At 41.1% G+C, this 17,354-nt stretch overlaps 1 protein-coding gene and 1 long non-coding RNA gene across 2 annotated transcripts in view; one reads left to right on the top strand and one right to left on the bottom strand.

The window, feature by feature from the left end:
* LOC138736521 (uncharacterized) overlaps nt 1-12,087 on the top strand; it is a 203,937-nt gene extending 191,850 nt beyond the window's left edge. The window contains exons 3-5 of the long non-coding RNA XR_011340335.1: nt 1,751-1,895; nt 4,901-4,945; nt 12,025-12,087. This is a non-coding gene — a long non-coding RNA (uncharacterized lncRNA). The remainder of the gene's footprint in view (nt 1-1,750; nt 1,896-4,900; nt 4,946-12,024) is intronic.
* Nucleotides 1,181-17,354, bottom strand: part of sh3yl1 (SH3 and SYLF domain containing 1) — a 190,846-nt gene continuing 174,672 nt past the window's right edge. Inside the window, exon 11 of the mRNA XM_069886170.1 lies at nt 1,181-1,294. Within this exon, the coding sequence (XP_069742271.1) occupies nt 1,196-1,294 (99 nt within the window). The 3' untranslated portion in view covers nt 1,181-1,195. The remainder of the gene's footprint in view (nt 1,295-17,354) is intronic.

Here is a 17,354-nt window from a genome sequence, read left to right on the forward strand (position 1 = left end):
CCTGGCATGCACCAATTGCTGCCCTTTAAGGTCCACTAGCATGCAGTGGGTTCGCAGGAACTTTGCTCCCAGGAGTGGTTGCACCTCCACTGCAATCGTGAATGTCCATGTGAACCGATTGCTGCCGAAGTGGAGGGGAACAGTGCGGGAGCCAAACATTCGTATGGTGGTGCATTTCGCTGCCTTCCCGGTTTGCTTTTCTGGGTGTCATAGGCTGAGGGTGGTGGGGAGAACACTTATTTCAGCGCCGGTGTCCACGGGAAAACACTGTCCTAACAGAGAGTCCCACACGTGGAGGAAGTTGTCACATTGGCCAACCGCTGCAGCCATCAACGACGGCCCCCACAACCCATCGTTGATGATAATAGCAATACTGTTGGGTCAGGCATCCACTGGCCTCTTAGTTTGCTGTTGTCTTGCAAATGGCCTGTGCGAGGCCTAGCGACCTGTTCCACTGAGGCGCTGTTTTATTTCTTCGCTCTTCAGACCATGTGCACCCGGGCTGCAACTTTCCTCGGGTTGCTGAAGTCCTCGTTGTCAAGTAAGAGTCAGATATCTTCAGGTATCTGCTCCAGGAAAATCTGCTCGAAGAGCAGGCAAGGCCTGTGGCCCTCAGCAAGGGTGAGCATTTCGCTCATGAGGATGGATGGGGCTCTGTCCTCCAAACCGTCTGTTTGCAGTAATCGGGTGGCACGATTGAGGCGAGAGATCCCGAAGGTGCGGGTAATAGCTTCGTGAAGGCATTGTATTTGCCTTGCTCTGGAGGCTGCCATAGGAAGTCGACAACCTTTGCTGCCGTTTCCTGGTCAAGCAAATTCATGATGTGTGTCATTGGCGTTGATCTGTCGAAGGTGGAAGTGGGCCTCGGCCTGTTCGAACCACACATGTGCTGCGATGCCCAGGAAGTTGGCAGCTTTAATGAAATAGCATGAAGAACTGCTTGTTCCATCATCTTTGGGTCCAACTGCCAGTTGGACCTGTCGGGATCCCCAGTGTAGCATGCGTGCTACTGCAAAGTGTGGAAAGTAGACACACACACACATGAGGAGTCGAAGTTGAAGACTGATTTATTGCGCTGGCAGCTCTGCTTATATTCACTCCTTGTTGCTGACATTGGGGGTGACATCATGGTGGCTCTGATCTCCGACTGGGCGGCATTCCCGCCGTTGCTCACTATTTCCCGCTGTGCAGGTCATCACCTGGGACCAAAGTCATTGGCCCCCCCCAGGGTCTGCGTGGTCGCCGTGTTCGTCGGCCATTTTAAGTACTGGATCACGTATCGGTTAGCGGGCCTCTGCAAGGAGCATAGGTAAAGTGGAAGATCTCATTGTTTTATCAGGGTAGGGGAATCTAAAAGAAGAGGGCTAGGGTTTAATATGAGAGAGGAATGATTTAAAGTTGAACTATCAGGCAAAGTTTCCATAAATAGTGTGGTAGATACACAGAACAAGCTCTCAGAGGAAACAGTGGAGGTGGGTACAATTACAATGTTTAAAAGACATATAGCCAGGTGCATGGATAGGGCACTTTGACAGAGCTATGGGCCAAAAATTGGCAAAAAGGATGAGTGCAGGTAGGCACCTCATGTTGGGCCTGAGAATCACTATGATACAGAGAGTGTATTTTTTGCATTCTAATAACTCTAGCACATTACATCAAGCAGATTGTCTATACCACAAATGACTTTAATTACAATTGAACTAGGTTCTGCCCTGACAACATGTAATCCCTATTTTAATTGTCTATGCAGAGCCACAACTTATTTTCAAACCCTATGTCACCTATAATTTTTGGACGGCAAGACAGAAACTCCATACAACTGACACAGTCAAGATCTGAGAACATCTTGTATTTTCAGAGAACTGAATCAAAGAAAATCCAGACAGTGTGTGAAGGTACAGTTGAATAGAAGTTCATCCATGATCATGGGAAATATTAGAATGCGATCAATTTTACATGTTTTAATTTTGGTTTGGTTTGGGATGTTTCCTTAACTTTATAAAATATTAATAAAAATTAGTATTTAGCAAAAGCAACGAATTTCATTTTTTAAAAAGTGAGGCATTTATTTTGGTTTATTTTAGTCCAACATGTAGGAGTCATTTAAAGATTTGTGTTCAGAGTTCAAGACCAGCATGTTCCTGTGATGATGAAAGACGAGTATGAAAGATGAAAGGTGTGAGAACTTTGGATGACATAAGACATACTAAATTTAGTCAAGCTGATATGCTAGGGTGAAAAATGGTGTGAACATTGGGCTGAATGGCCTGCTTCCACAATAGAGGGCACAAAAATGGTTTGACACAGAGCAGAAGGGCCGAAGGGGCCTGTTTCTGTGCTGTAATGATCTATGGTTCTATGTAAGAAGCTGAGATTAGAGAAGGTCCTTAAGGAACATAAAGAAAGCAAGAAAGAAAACAAGGAATTAGGAGAGTTAAAAGAGGCCATGAAATGCCTTGGGAAAGTAGAAATACAAAGAGTTCCAAGACATATTATATGTATAGTAATTTAAGAAGGTAGTTCGTGAACAGAAAGGTCTACTCAATGACAAAGGGGGATATTTATGCTCAGAGCCAGAGGAGGTAGGCGTTATTAAATGAGTACATTGCATTGGTATTCAAAGAGAACAACATGAAGATTGAATGAGGGGAGTGGTGGCAAACTATTGGTATTCTAAGGCATGCTGATATTGAGGAACAAGAGGTATTGGGTCTTTTGAAAAACATGTCTCATCATGACCTGATGGAATCTATCCCAGGATACAAGAGTAGAGATTGCTGGGACAATGATGGAGATCTTTATATCCTCTTTAGCCCCAGGCGAGGTCCTAAAGAACTAGAGAAAAGTCAATGTTGTTCCTTTGTTTAACAAAGGCAATTGAGAGAAACTGGAAATTATTGGCCAGTGAACCTAAATCACTGATGGAGAAGTTATTGGAGAAGATTGCTGGGGACACTACTCACATTTGGAAAAAGGTGGATAGGGATAATAAGTGTGGCTTTGTCTCACAAATTTAATTTTGTTTTTTGAGCATGTGAGGAAGACCTTTGATGAAGATAGAACAATAGATGCTGACTAAAGCAACTGAGAAGGATCCTCACAGAAAGCTAGTCTGGAGATAAATTACATGGGCTCTTTGGGAGTAAGTAATCTGGTGCAAAACTGACTTGCTCATTGAAGAGAGAGAGAGTGAGTGAGAGAGAGAGAGAGAGAGAGAGAGAGAGAGAGAGAGAGAGAGAGAGAGAGAGAGAGAGAACTCATAAAGCAGGACATGGCTCAATGGAAAATGGCAGAGAAATGCCAATAGATTTCAAACTGGACAAGGATAAGTAGTGCATTTTGGGAGGTGAAAAAGAGGAAGAAAGCATATAGCAAATGACTGGAGCATTTATGGATAGAGAGATCTTGGCTGCATGTCCACTGCTTCCTGACAGTGTCAATACAAGATATAGGGTGGCAAAGAAGGCTTATGGCATGCTTGCTATCATCAGATGGGGCACTGAGTGTAAAATTTGGGAAGTCATGTTACAGCTGTGAAAAAATATTAGTTGTACTATATTTGGACTATTGAATGTAGTTCTGATCGATATAACAGGAAGGATGTGAAGACTTTAGAGCAGTTGCAGAAGGTTTTGGAATATAGAACATATGAAATAGGAGCATCTGAGCCATTGAACCTGTTCCACCATTCTGTAAGATCCTGGTTGATCAGGCTGTGGATTCAACTCCACTCAGCTGCCTATCCCCCATAACTCTTAATTTCCTGATTCTTCTAAAATCTATCTGCACCTTAATTTCAGTGAGGAAGACTTTGGCAAACAATTCCACAGATGTACTGCTTTTTGGGAGAAGCAGTTCCTCCTCATCTCTGCTTTAACTCTGCTCATCTATATCTTGAGGCTATGTCTCCTAGTTCTAGACTTACCTGCCAGTGGAAAGAACTTCCCTGTTTCTATGCTATCTATTCCTTTCAATAATTTTATGTCTCTCTGAGATCCCCCTCATCCTTCCAAACTCCAATATGTGTAATCCCAGACTACTTGATCTCTCCTCATAAAATAACCCCTTCATTTATGGAATCAAGCTGGTGAACCTCCTTTGCACTGCCTCCAAAGACAGTATATCCTTACACAAGTAAGAAGACTGGAACTGTACCCAGTAGTCCAGGTGCTGCCTCACCTGTATAGATGTAGCAGTACCTCCCAGCTCTTAAATTCAACCACTCTCGCAATAAAGGCCAGAATCTCATTTGCATTTGTGATTGCCTCTGCTCCTGCAAACTAAATTTTTGTGACTCATGCACAAACACTCCTAGGTTTCCATGCGCAACAGTATGCTGCGTTTTTTCATCATTTAAATAATGGCCTCATCTCCTATTTTCCATATAGGTTTGTCTGGATTGGATGAGGGTGATCAGATAGAAATAAGTAAAATAATGAAAGGCATAGATAGGGTATATAGTAAAATTCTTTTCACCAAGGTAGGAATGTCAAATACTTTGGGTATAGGTTAAAGATGAGAGGGGGAAGTTTAAAGTAGATGTGTGAGGCAGTTTTTTTTTACACACAGAGTGATAGGTGCCTGATAAATGTTGCCTGGTGAGAAGTTAGACAAATATGATAGCAAAGAGGCATTTAGACAGACTCTTGAATGGAGGGATACAGACCATATGCAGACATGGTGGGCCATGTATTCCTGTGCTGTACTGTTCGATGTTCAATACTCTGAGTGTAAAATATAGTGATGAGTAACCTCATCTGGGTAGATTATATACTTTGACTGCAAAGTGCACCAATTCCTAAATTCTAGATTGCAGAAATGGATAATATAGAAATGAGAGGTATGCATTTAAAGTCTGTCAATGCTCAGAATATGATTACATTTTACCTTTGTTACACAGATGCTCCAAAAGAAATCTGCATATATAAGCAAATATCCAGGAAAGGTACTGACATAAATCGATTTTCATAATGGGTTAAATATATGATTTTCAGTTAGAGTGATTGATAATTGAGGGGTTCCACTGAATGGCGGAATGTGGTGAAATTGGCAATGAGACTTGATGAAAATTTTAGTTTTGTTTAAGACCTTTAAACCATAAGACATAGGAGCAGAAATAGGCCATTCAGCCCATCAAACCTGCCCCACCATTTAGTCAAGAGCTGATCCATTTTCCCATTCAGCCCCATTACCTTGCCTTCTCCTCTCAACCTTTGATGCCCTGGCTAATCAAGAACTTAAATGCACCCAATGATCTGGCCTCCACAACCACCAGTGGCAACAAATTCCATAGATTTACCACCCAGGTAAGGCAGAAAAAAGCTCAGGATTTCTGTTCTTATGTACCAGCCAACAATACAAATGCTATGTTTATGCACAAAAAGCACAAGAGAGACTTCTGCTGGTGACCAGATGCTGTGAAGATGTGTGGTCGTGAGCTCCAAGTATTTTTTAAACATCTTCTAACCTTATACTTGCTCTTAATCAACTAAATCTTTCGAAGTTTATCTTTGCGATGGATAAACTTACCAGAAAACTTCTCATGCCGAAGAGAGGAGTTAAAATTCTTAAAATACCTCATCTCAAAGCCATGGAAGAAAGAGATGATACAGAACCAAAAGAGGAAGAATAAGAGCCCAAACAGGATACTCCTTTCACGCTTGGTATGGTCTCCAAAATGATTTCTAAACAATTGGAGGATATTAATAGTGCTCTAAAGATGTGGGCCAAAGAAATTAAACAAAAGTTGGATCCAGGTTTGGAGTCAATACCACAACTAGAACTGTGTCTGACAACTTTGGAAGAAGATTGAGCTGCCATAAATAACCAGCTGGTTAAGCTTGAAAAACAAAATGAGTCTTTGATTGCTGAAAACAATAAATTAAAAATCCGTGTAATGAATATGGAAGGTCAGAGCTGCTGAAATAATATTTGTATTTTAGGTTTGAAGGAGGACATTGAGAAGGATAAACCACCAATAACATACTTCACAGATTTACTTACAGAGCTTTTTGGTGAAGAAGCCGTTGGAAAGAATTCAGTTCTGGAAAGAGCACACCGCTCTCTATCCTTTAAAGTTTCTTCAGAATTCCCCAGATCCATTATTATATATTTCCATCATTTCCAAAAAAAAAGCAATTAATCTCGAGGTTTGCTTGTTCAAAGATTTAACTTATCAAGGAGCATGTATCTGAATTCTCGAAGACTACTGCCCAGAAGTAGTTTCGCTTTGCAGAATCTACTATCGAGTTGTGGCGGATCTATATAAAAAAGGTTTTAAGCCTGGCCTATTATACCTGGTGAGACTGAGGATTAAGCATGGGACTAAGAAGATATTTTAAAATTTGCCTGAAGAAGCTTGGGGCTTTGTCAAAAGGGAGACCCCAGGACCGTCGACTGCTACTCCAAGATGAGTGAACTGCTGTTATTTGAAACTGCAGAATAAGGAAGGGATTTTTCTCTTTTCTGTAGTTTAATGGCAATAAAGTCTAATATAATTGAATTTATTGAGAAATGTTTCTGATTTAAATACTATAATTTAATGGCTCTAGGCGATATGTCTCTGGAGCTTGAACATTGGATCCTGGTAACAGTTACATTTCTGTTCTTTTCATATGTGTACAGATGTCCCGAGTATTTCAGGGAAGGGGAGCATTGTATTTCTGGAAAATAGACTGTATCGCTGTTTTTTGTAACGCGAACCAGCGTTATTTGCGCATGCGTGTCAAAAACTGAGAGTTGAAAATAAGATCTTGGGTGTTTTTATTTGTTTTTTCGCTTTGAGAAAAACAGAGTAAAAAATGTTTCTGATTTAACAGCTTCAGATATGTTTCTGGGGCTTGTACATTAGTCCCTGTTTGGACCTTAGAAACTGTTAAATTTCTTTCTTCGCATGTGTCCAACACTTCCTTGTTTGGACGATTGTTATATGGTATGTTAGTTTACAACTAAAGTAAGGAGGATTGAAGGAGATGAAGTTGATGATTAGTGACAGTCTGTTTGATTGGTTGAATTAATCTTTTCATCTTTCCAATATGTATATCAATTCTAACATCTCATTTAAAAGTTTAATTAATAATAGCAGATAGAGCATGCACAATGGAGGACTGGAATGGACTCAGAGATTATCTATGTGTTATCAGAGTTTTGTTTAATTTTGTTATTTTTTTATTATTGGGAAGAAATAGAACATACTACTCGATTAATTAGGAGCAGAAAAATGAACGATTATTTTTTTCCAGCTGGTCAATATTTTCTTCAGTGACCTTTAAGAATGGGAGGGTTGGGGGGGAGGGGGGATTGTTTGGGTCTGCATGGTAAAAGGTTGCAATTAATAATCTTTTTTCTGTTTTATTATGTGTGATAGTATGGGATACTATCACCAATGTATATATTTGTATATATTTACATATAGTAATAGTGATTGGATGAGAGCCGTAGCCTCGCCTACGAGCATGTTGGACACATGGGAAGAAAGAAATTTAACAGTTTCTAAGGTCCAAACAAGGACTAATGTACTGGACTGGTCGACCTTGATGTACTACATTCCAGTCTTTTGTTAATAAAAACCTTGGTTTGAATCAACAAGTCTTTGAGTCATTATGTGATGGAGATTCAAAGCTGCAGCCTCAAGGCTGAAGAGGAAGCATGTCCCAGTGCATTCATCTATTTCTGATTTACTTTATAACACTTCTTGAAAGTTGGCACTTATTAACATTATTTCGTGAAATGTGAAGCAGCTAAATAGACCCATAAAGCGAAGGAGAGTTTTTGCCCATATCAGACAGTTAAAGGCAGACATCACATTTTTCCAAGAAACACATATCAAAAAGCCAGATAAGGATAGGGCAATGTTTAAATGGAGGAGGCAATATTATAATTCATTTTCTGAAGCTAAAATTAGGGCTGTCTCCATTCTAATCCAACCAAGAATTTCATTTATATTACATAATAGTATTATGGGTAAAATGGGGTGCTATATCATTTTCGCTGGGACATTACAGAATAAATTGGTTGTTTTAGCAAATATCTATGCTCTAAACGTGGATGACCCAGAGTTTTTGAATTTTTTAAACCTTTTACTGGACATCCCAATACTAACTAATTTTAGGTGGAGATATTAATTGCTGTTTGAAACAGTCTTAGACCAATCTTCCATTAGAAAAGTAAATATCTCAAAATCGGCTTTAGCAGTACAATCTTTCTTATCTAATATGGGAGTGACAGATCTATGGAGATTTTTGAAACCTACTAGCGAGGATTACTCTTTTTTTCAACTATCCATAGAGTTTATATCAGGATATATTATTTCTTAATTGACAATCAGTTAAATAATATAGTTAAAGCATGTGAATATCAAAGTATAGTTATTTCAGATCATGCTACAATGTCTTTAAATTTGGAATTTCCAAATACTCCAAGTATCAAAATGCAGTGGCGATTTAACATCATATTATTTAAAAGTAAAGACTTTTTGACCTTTTTAGAAAACCAGATTCAATTCTTCTTTGAGGATAATTCAACCCCAGATGTTTCTAATTTAATAGTTTGGAATACTATGTAAGCCTATTTATGTGGCCAAATTATTTCCTATACAACTAATAAAAGTAGAAAGGCCAGGGAAGAAAGATAGGACTTGATCAACAGATCAAACAGATAGACCTACAATTTGCTCAAAATAGAGATCTGGAGTTATTTAGGAGAAGAACTGAACTAAAAACTAAATTCAATCTACTTTCCACACACCCGATTGTAACAGATATTAAGAACCAAAAGCCAATTTTATATCCATGGAGAGAAATCCAGTAATCTGCAGACTAATGAATTGAAAGCCACGTTGGCTAACAAGTAAATTAACAAGATACGCCTTCCTGATGGTACAACAACTACTGATCATTCCAAAATAAACAACATTTTTAAAGATTTCTACTTTAAACTTTACTCTTCTGAATTCAATAATGAATACGATTTGATGAATAACTTTTTAGATCATTTAAATATACTGACAATATATCAGGTAAACAAAAAACACTTGGATGTTCCAATATCGCAAGAAAAATTGCATAAGGCAATATCTTCAATACAGCCAGGTAAAGCCCGTGTCTAGATGAATATTCAGCAGAGTTTTACAAAACATTTTCCAAATGACTTGTCCCTCATCTAAGCTTCGTATTGAATGACGAGAAGGGAAACTACCTCCTCCTTTAACCGAGGCAGCTATTTCTGTGATTTAAAAAAGGCAAAGATCCAGAGGAATGTGTATCCTACAGATTAATCTCTTTACTTAATGTGGACATTAAGATATTATCAAAAGTTTTAGCATATCTGTTATAGAATATCTGACCAGGAATAATTAATTTGGACCAGTCAGGTTTTATTAAAACAAACATTCCTACCATAATATTCATAGATTATTGAACATTATACATTCACTCTCTAGTCATAATTATGAATGTTTTTTTTAATATCTTTAGATGCTGAAAAAGGGTAGAATGGGAATGCTTATTCATCACCTTAGCAAAATTTAATTTTGGTCCAGGTTTCATCCATTGGATAAAACTTTTATATCCATCTCAAATGGCCTCAATTCACACTAATTCCCAACAATCCAAATTTTTAAAATTACGAGGCATGCAACAGGGTTGTACCCTTAGCCCATTGCTTTTCGAATTAGTGCTGGAACCATTAGCTATTGCTTTGTGAGCAAATCAAGATTTTACGGTTTTGTTTAGAGGACCTATTGAACACAGGCTATCCTGCTATGCAGATGACCTTATACTTTTTATTTCTACCCCCGAGATATCAATACCAAGCATAATGTTGTTAGTTTTGTGTTTAAGCAGGTTCGCAGGTTATAAACTTAACCCTCACAAGAGCGAATTACTAGCGTTGAAGGCCCACCAGTTCTAACTATCCATTCAAAATAATGAATGAACAATTTAAATATTTAGGTATTACAGTAACCAAGAACTTGATAAAAAATATTTTTAAAAGAAAATTTTGTAGTCTTACTTAACCAAACTAAATTAATTCTTACCGGATGGTCACTACTTTCTTTGACCATGATTGGTCTTATTAATTCAGTTAAAATGAATATTTTACCAACATTTTTATATTTATTCTAATGACTACCAATATTTAATCCTAAGTCCTTTTTCAACACATTGAAATCAATCATTATGTCATATATATGGCAAAAAAGAAACCTATACTGAATAAAAGATATTTCTCGAATGCAAGAAATAATGGGGGGCTGGCATTACCCAATTTTAGATTTTATTACAGGGCTATAAACATAAGGAATATGTTATTATTGTTACAATGTGAAAAGACAAATGACTGCCCTAACTGGATTGAGATGGAATTGAAATCCCTTCTTTATGGGTGGTATTGTGTTCACCCCTACCTCTCTCTATCCGAAAAGTGACAAAGAATTTAATAATAATACATAGACTTAAGATTTGGAGTCAAGTTAGAAATTTATTTGGAATTATAAGCACAAATCCTATCCTATCTAATCATTTATTTCAACCTGCTATTTTAGATGCAGGTTTTCAAGAATTGAATCTTTCAGGAATTAAAAGTTTTAAGGATCTTTTTGTACAACAAAACTTCGTATCTGTACAACAACTGATGATCAAATTTATTAAATAGACACTTTTTCAGGTATTATCAAACTTGACAGTTCATTCCAAATTTTCAGTACCTCCAATCCTTTCAGATCCAAATTTTACTGATGAACTTTTTGAATTACAATTCCCTCATTAAGGTACAATATCTGCCCTATATTATACATTATTGAATATGAAAACAATTTTGTTAATTGGAATTAAAACTGAATGGGAGGATGATCTCAATACCTCTTTCAATTTTGGGCTTGATTTACAACTCATCATTATGCACTGGGGCACAGTCTGGTTCATTTCAAAGTAGTGCATCAAATACATTTTTCTCAAGTTAAACTCGCTCGAATTTATCCAGATATTAACTCACTGTGAAAAATTTAAAATTTAAAATTTTGGCTCAGGTTTCATGCAATGAGATAGGACACTCCAATTGAGCACTTGTAAAATTTAAAATTTACGATGCCTCTTTGATATTGGTCATGTCCTAAATTGCAAAAGTATTAAGATATTATCGAAACTTTTTCAACCATTTTTGGGATTAATTTGGATTCAAGATCGGTTATGGCATTTTTTGCTTTTCCAGAGGCATAAACATAAAAATATCCTCTAATCAAAGGCAGGTTTTAACATTTTCCATTTTACTAGCAAAAAGAGCAATCTTGTTAAAATGGAAAGAGGAATTCCTACCCACTCACACACAATGGCTATCAGACATTATGTCCTTTGTGAATTTGGGGAAAATTAGGAATAATGTCACAAAAATCAAGATTGATAGGACCTGGAGTCCATTTATGGCTTACTTTCACAATTGGACTCATTTGGTGCGATGGTGGTTGTTGCTGAGCATGCTTTATTCGGATCTCCCAAGGCAGTTTGCTTGATGTTATCTCCACTTATAATATGGATTACAACCTTGGTTGGCACTGGGTTAGAATTTTTCTCTCTTTTTTTTCTTTTCTGTTTTTCTCTTTCTTTCTTTACTTCTTATACAACTCCATGTATAAATACATAATGGATTGGGATTTAAGTCCAAATATATTGTCATGATAATAGATGCTATTATCTTAAATATGTAATAGTCTCAATGCAATGGATTTATTATATATTTGTTTTCTTTTTTGACAAAACTCAATAAAAAATAACTTTGAAAGAAAGGAAGAAAGCACAAGAAAGGGTTAGTGTTTCAGATTGATGGCTTGGTATTGGGATTGAAGCTCATTATGCAGAAGGATGGAAGAGGCAGAAACCCTTATCACATTTAATTAGAGCTTGGAACATATTTTTGAAAAGCCTTGATCTGTGGGGTTAGAGGTTAAATGCGGGAAAGTGGGATTGGCTAACTTGGACTCAATAGGATCTATTCCTCTGTCATAAATTTACTTTGATTTTCTTCTTCCAGTGATCTGATAGGAGATTGTGGGCCTGATTCTGACTCCATTGCTGCTGTATGACCAGATGAGTATTTGAACATTTTCTCGTGTTATTTCCTATTTTCAGTGTCTACAGTATTTTACTTTGGTCAGAGTTTGTATGGTTAGATTATTTGTTAAGTGATAGCAGAGACACTGTTAATGCTGACAAAAGCCTTTTCTTGCACGTTTTATGCAATTTGTATTGCATAAGAATAGAAAATTGGGGATTCTCCATCTTTCACGAGTCAGTCAATTGTACACAAATTTCCAGCATACTCCAGTTTCAGAAACACAGCAGAGTTTGTCAAAATAAATCAGCAGTAAAACATCCAAGTGCATGAAATTGCATCGAGTGGAGGTTATTTCATAATTGAATAATTTATTTAATAATCATGAATAACTAAAGATGGATATGTACTCAAGGTCCACTGATTCAGAACTTATTTTCCTGACACATTTTACAATAATCAACCTCCTTCTTGGTTTGTTTTCATATTTTTTTTATCATGATGCCCCTTATTTATTTTAGTTTCATTGCCACTTTCACTCCAGCTTTGTTTCAGTGTGATATGAACATTAGAAGAATGGAATTAATTTATTTATTATCAACTGTGGTGGACTTGGCCAAGTCATGAGAAAGTGGCATAGGGTTTAGTTCAGCCAGCCCACCCTCAAACATGAACGATGGTCAAATGTCAATGGTACATGATGTTGTTTGAAGCATCGAACAATTGCTTGAAGGATTATCAGTGTATCCCCATCTAAAATGGTTAGCTGCACATCAGCCAAAGTCTAATAATAAATTATTAGCACACACTCAAATCAGGACAAATCTATCAGGTAGACGTTTCAATTTGGGGAACAATTATGTTTCTTTTTGTTATTATGAATAACCAGATAGTCCATTGTTGCCAGGGTGATACACGGTATCAATGACTCCAAAGACTGTGAAGAATGATAGGCTTTAATACACATTAGATTTCAGCTGGTCCAATTCCATGTGCTTGAATGAATGGGAGGTTGACCTTTATGGCTAGGTCACAGGGGAAGGGGTTACAGGGGATCGGGTCGTCAGTGGGCAGGCCAGCCACTTATACACAGAACAGCACAGAACAGTACATACATATCACCACATTCACCTCCTCTTTTAAAAACCAAAACCCAGATCTAAAAGTTCAGCTGGTCAGGTGGCTTCCACTGCCTCTGTGACCTGTGCAGCTTTGCTGTACTGGTCGGCTCCGTTGATGGTCTCATGTCTTGAGGTGGGGGAGGGCAAGGCTGTCGCCAGAGAGGCTGGAGTTTGGTTGTCTGTGGGGGCAGTCGTGGTGGTTGGCTCGGCTGGGCGAGGGTCCCGGGTATGTGGTGTGAGAACCTGGGGGACATTGCTAGCCTATACCAAGTGCCTGTAGAGGACGATGTGTGTGCATGTGGTGGCTGGGTGTCTCCAGCACATGCCATGTCCCGGAAAGGGACTGTGTCCTCATGACCATTGGGGTACTGCACGTAAGTGTATTGTGGGTTAGGATGCAGGAGCTGCATCTCTTCCACCAACAGGTCAGTCTTATGGCCCCTCACGTGTTTCCTCAGCAGGACTGGTCATGGAGATGAGAGCCAGGGTAGTAGTGTGGTTCCGGTCGCCATCCTCCTGGGGAAGGAAAACATATGTTCATGAGGGGTCATATTTGTAGCAGTGCATAGGAGAGATCAGATGGCATGGAGCGCCTCTGGCAGAACTTCCTGCCAGTGAGACACTGCTAGGCCTTTTGACTTAAGGGCCAGGAGGATCGCCTTCCAAATGGTGGTGTTTTCTCACTCCACCTGGCTATTTCCCCTGGGGTTATAGCTCGTAGCCTTACTAGTGGCTATGCCTCTAGTCATCAGGTACTGCTGCACCTCGTCACTCATGAAGGAGGACCCTCGATCACTATGGATATAATCCAGGTACCCAAACAGGGTGAACACGCTGTGGAATGCTGTGATAACTGTGGCAGAGGTCATGACGGGACAGGGGATGGCAAACGGGAATCTGGAGAACTCACCTATGACTTTAAGGAAATAGATATTCCTATTGGTCGAGGGTAGGGGTCCCTTGAAATTGACACTCAGCCGTTCAAAGGAGTACGTGGCCTTGATGAGGGGCGTCTTGACGGGTCTGAAGAACTGCGCTTTACATTTCGTGCAGACCTGACAGTGTCTGGTCAGAGACCTGACGTCGTCGGTGGAGTATGGGAGTTTCTGGGGTTTTATGAAGTGGAACAACCTCATGACTCCAGGGTGGCAGAGGTCATCATGGAGGGACTGGAGGTCAAGATGCTGCTGGAGCACATCCCCCGGGATAGGGCATCTGGGGGGCTCGTTGAGTTTGCCTGGCCGGTACAGGATATCTTAATTATAGGTGGAGATCTCAATTCTCCACCTCAAGTTTTTGTTATTCTTGATTTTACTCCAGGTGTTAAACATAAAGACCATGGCTCATTGGTCCAACAGCAGTGTAAATCTTTTCCCGGCCAGGTAGTGATGCCAGTGGCGCATGGCCTCAATGATTGCCTGTGCTTCCTTCTCGACTGAAGAGTGCCGTGTTTCAGGGTTGTGGAGGGTGCGGGAAAAAAATGTTACTGGCCTGTCCGCCTGGTTGAGAGTGGTGGCCTGCGCGAAGTTGGAGGCATCGCTCTCCACCTGGAATGGGATGGATTCGTCCACAGCATGCATCGTGGCTTAAGCAATGTCTCCTTTGATTTGGTCAAACGCCGCCCAGGCTTCTGCCGTTAAGGGGAAGCTTGTGGAATTTACTATGGGGTAGGACTTATTGGCATAATTGGGCACCATTGGGCATAGTAAGATAAGAACCCCAGGCACCATTTCAGCGCCTTGAGGTTGTGTGGTATTGGGAGCTCCATAAGGGGTTGGGGGCAATGACACCATGCTCCACAAGGAGGGCCAGGCGAGTGGTACTAAACACACACTTCTCCTTGTATAAGTCAAATTAAGGGACTTGGCTGTGCAGAGAAATTTCACCAGGTTTGCATCGTGGTCCTTCTGGTCATGGCTGCAGATGGTGACATTGTCAAGGTAGGGGAACGTTGCCATCAGTTTATGCCTGTCTATCATCTGATCCATTTCCCTCTGGAACACTGAGACCCTGTTGGTGACTCCGAAGGGCACCCTGAGGAAGTGATAAAGTCTGTCATCTGCTTCGAAGGCAGTATATTTGGGGTTCTCATGGGTGAAGGGGTGTTGGTGGTGTGGTGATATGTAATTACACCACTAGGTCACCAGAGGACTTGTATATAAAGCAGTCCAGAGCTACAGTCTAGCCTTCAAGGTTCGTCTTGCAGAGAGACAAGACCTCTTAGTGTACATATTAGTTTATTAAACCTGTCTTATACTCGCACTGTTGGTGTGGTTACTGTCAGTACATGTGGTATGCTGACTTCAGGTGAATCGTGGAGTATTGGGCTATTTTATTGACCATATCAGCTATCTGGGGGAGGGGGTAAGCATCTAGCTGAGTGAAATGGTTGACCATCTGGCTGTAATCAATAACCATACGGGGTTTGCTCTGACCACCACGACTTGGGCTCACCATGGGCTGAGAGTTATGATCCCCTCCACCAGGAGTCGCTGTACCTAGGACTTTACCAACGGCCCGGTCCTCGATGCTATATGGCCTGCTTTTCATCGTGATGGGCCTGCAGTCTGGGGTCTGGTTCTCAAATAATGACGGAGGGGATATGCAGAGTATGGAGTGGCCGCAGGCAGGGGCTGACTGCTGGGGGAAGGGGGCCGTGAGTCAGGGGTTGTGTCCTGTTATGGGTGGTTGTGGTCCACTGAACACCATGCTCCTAAACTGGCTCTGGAAGTCAAGGCTCAGGAGTATCAGCGCACAGACCTGTGGTATCACAAGCAAATGCAAGTTTGTAGAGCTCGTTGAAAGAATCAAAGACTTGTTGATTCAAACCAAGGCTTTTATTAGCAAAAGACAGGAGCTCTTCACAGGTGGCCGACCAGTCCGGAATGATCCGACCTGGCTAGGGACACAACCCTTTAAGGCCCAGACAATAGGTGTGGCTTAGCTCTCAGTCAATCGCTGTAAGCACAGTCTAGATACAGTAACTATATACACTATGTACATTGGTGACAGATCTGTACTATTACATTCACCCCTTCTTGGAGAACTAACCCGGGAAAAAAAAACAAAAACGAGGGAGAGAATGAAAGGAAGGGGTAAGTCAAGGACTGTAGCGGTCAGGGGGTCTGACCATCCGGCGTGACCGCCGTGGTGCTGGGATTGGGGTCGCTGGAGTGGTGTCGCCAGCGGGCTCGTCGGGTGCAACTGCTCCATCGCTCAATTCCCCAGTCGTGTTGTTGGCAGGGTGGCCCGGGTCATTGGGGTGCTGTTGGTCCTTCTGTTGTGGCACGGGGCCTGGGGAATAAAGAGTTGGGGAAGGTTGGGTTGGGGGGTTTGTTGGGTCTACTGCGTCCTGAGCTAGGTCCCGCACCGAAACAGTGTCCTCCCACCCGTCTGGGAACTCAACGTAGGCGTAATGTGGGTTTGCATGGAGTAGAGTCACTCGGTCGACCAAGGGGTCGTTCTTTGAGTGCCGGACGTGGCGTCGCAAAAGGACGGGGCCAGGGACGGTGAGCCATGCTGGTACAGTGGTTCCTGATTCGGATTTCCTCAGGAAAAGGAACATCCTTTCGTTGGGGGTGGCATTTGTTGCAGTACATAGGAGGGAGCGGATGGAGTGTAAGGCACTAGTGAGAACCTCCTGTCAGTGAGAGGTGGGGAGACCTTTAGACCGGAGAGCCAGTGTAACCGCTCTCCATATGGTGGCATTCTCCCTCTCGACCTGGCCGTTACTGCGTGGGTTATAGCTCGTGGTCCTGCTTGAAGCGATACCACACTCCAGAAAATACTGTTGCAGCTCTGCGCTCATGAATGAGGACCCCCTATCACTGTGGATGGAATTGGGGTACCCGAAGATGGCGAAAATATTGTGAAGGGCCTGTATCACTGAGGTGGCAGTGGTGTCTGGGCAGGGAACAGCGAACGGGAAGCGTGAGTACTCGTCGATGGCCGTAAGGATGTAGGTATTACGGTTGGTCGACGGTAGGGGCCCCTTAAAGTCTACACTAAGACGCTCGAAGGGGCGGGTGGCCTTGATAACGTGGGAGTTATCCGGACGGAAGAAGTGAGGCTTGCATTCAGCGCACACTGAACAGGCTCGGGTAATGGAGCGGATCTCCTCGACTGTATAGGGTAGGTTGCGCGCCTTCACAAAGTGGGCAAACCTAGTGACCCCTGGATGACAGAGCG

The sequence above is a fragment of the Narcine bancroftii genome, chromosome 6 (genome assembly GCF_036971445.1).
Source record: "Narcine bancroftii isolate sNarBan1 chromosome 6, sNarBan1.hap1, whole genome shotgun sequence".
Taxonomy (NCBI): Eukaryota; Metazoa; Chordata; class Chondrichthyes; order Torpediniformes; family Narcinidae; genus Narcine; species Narcine bancroftii.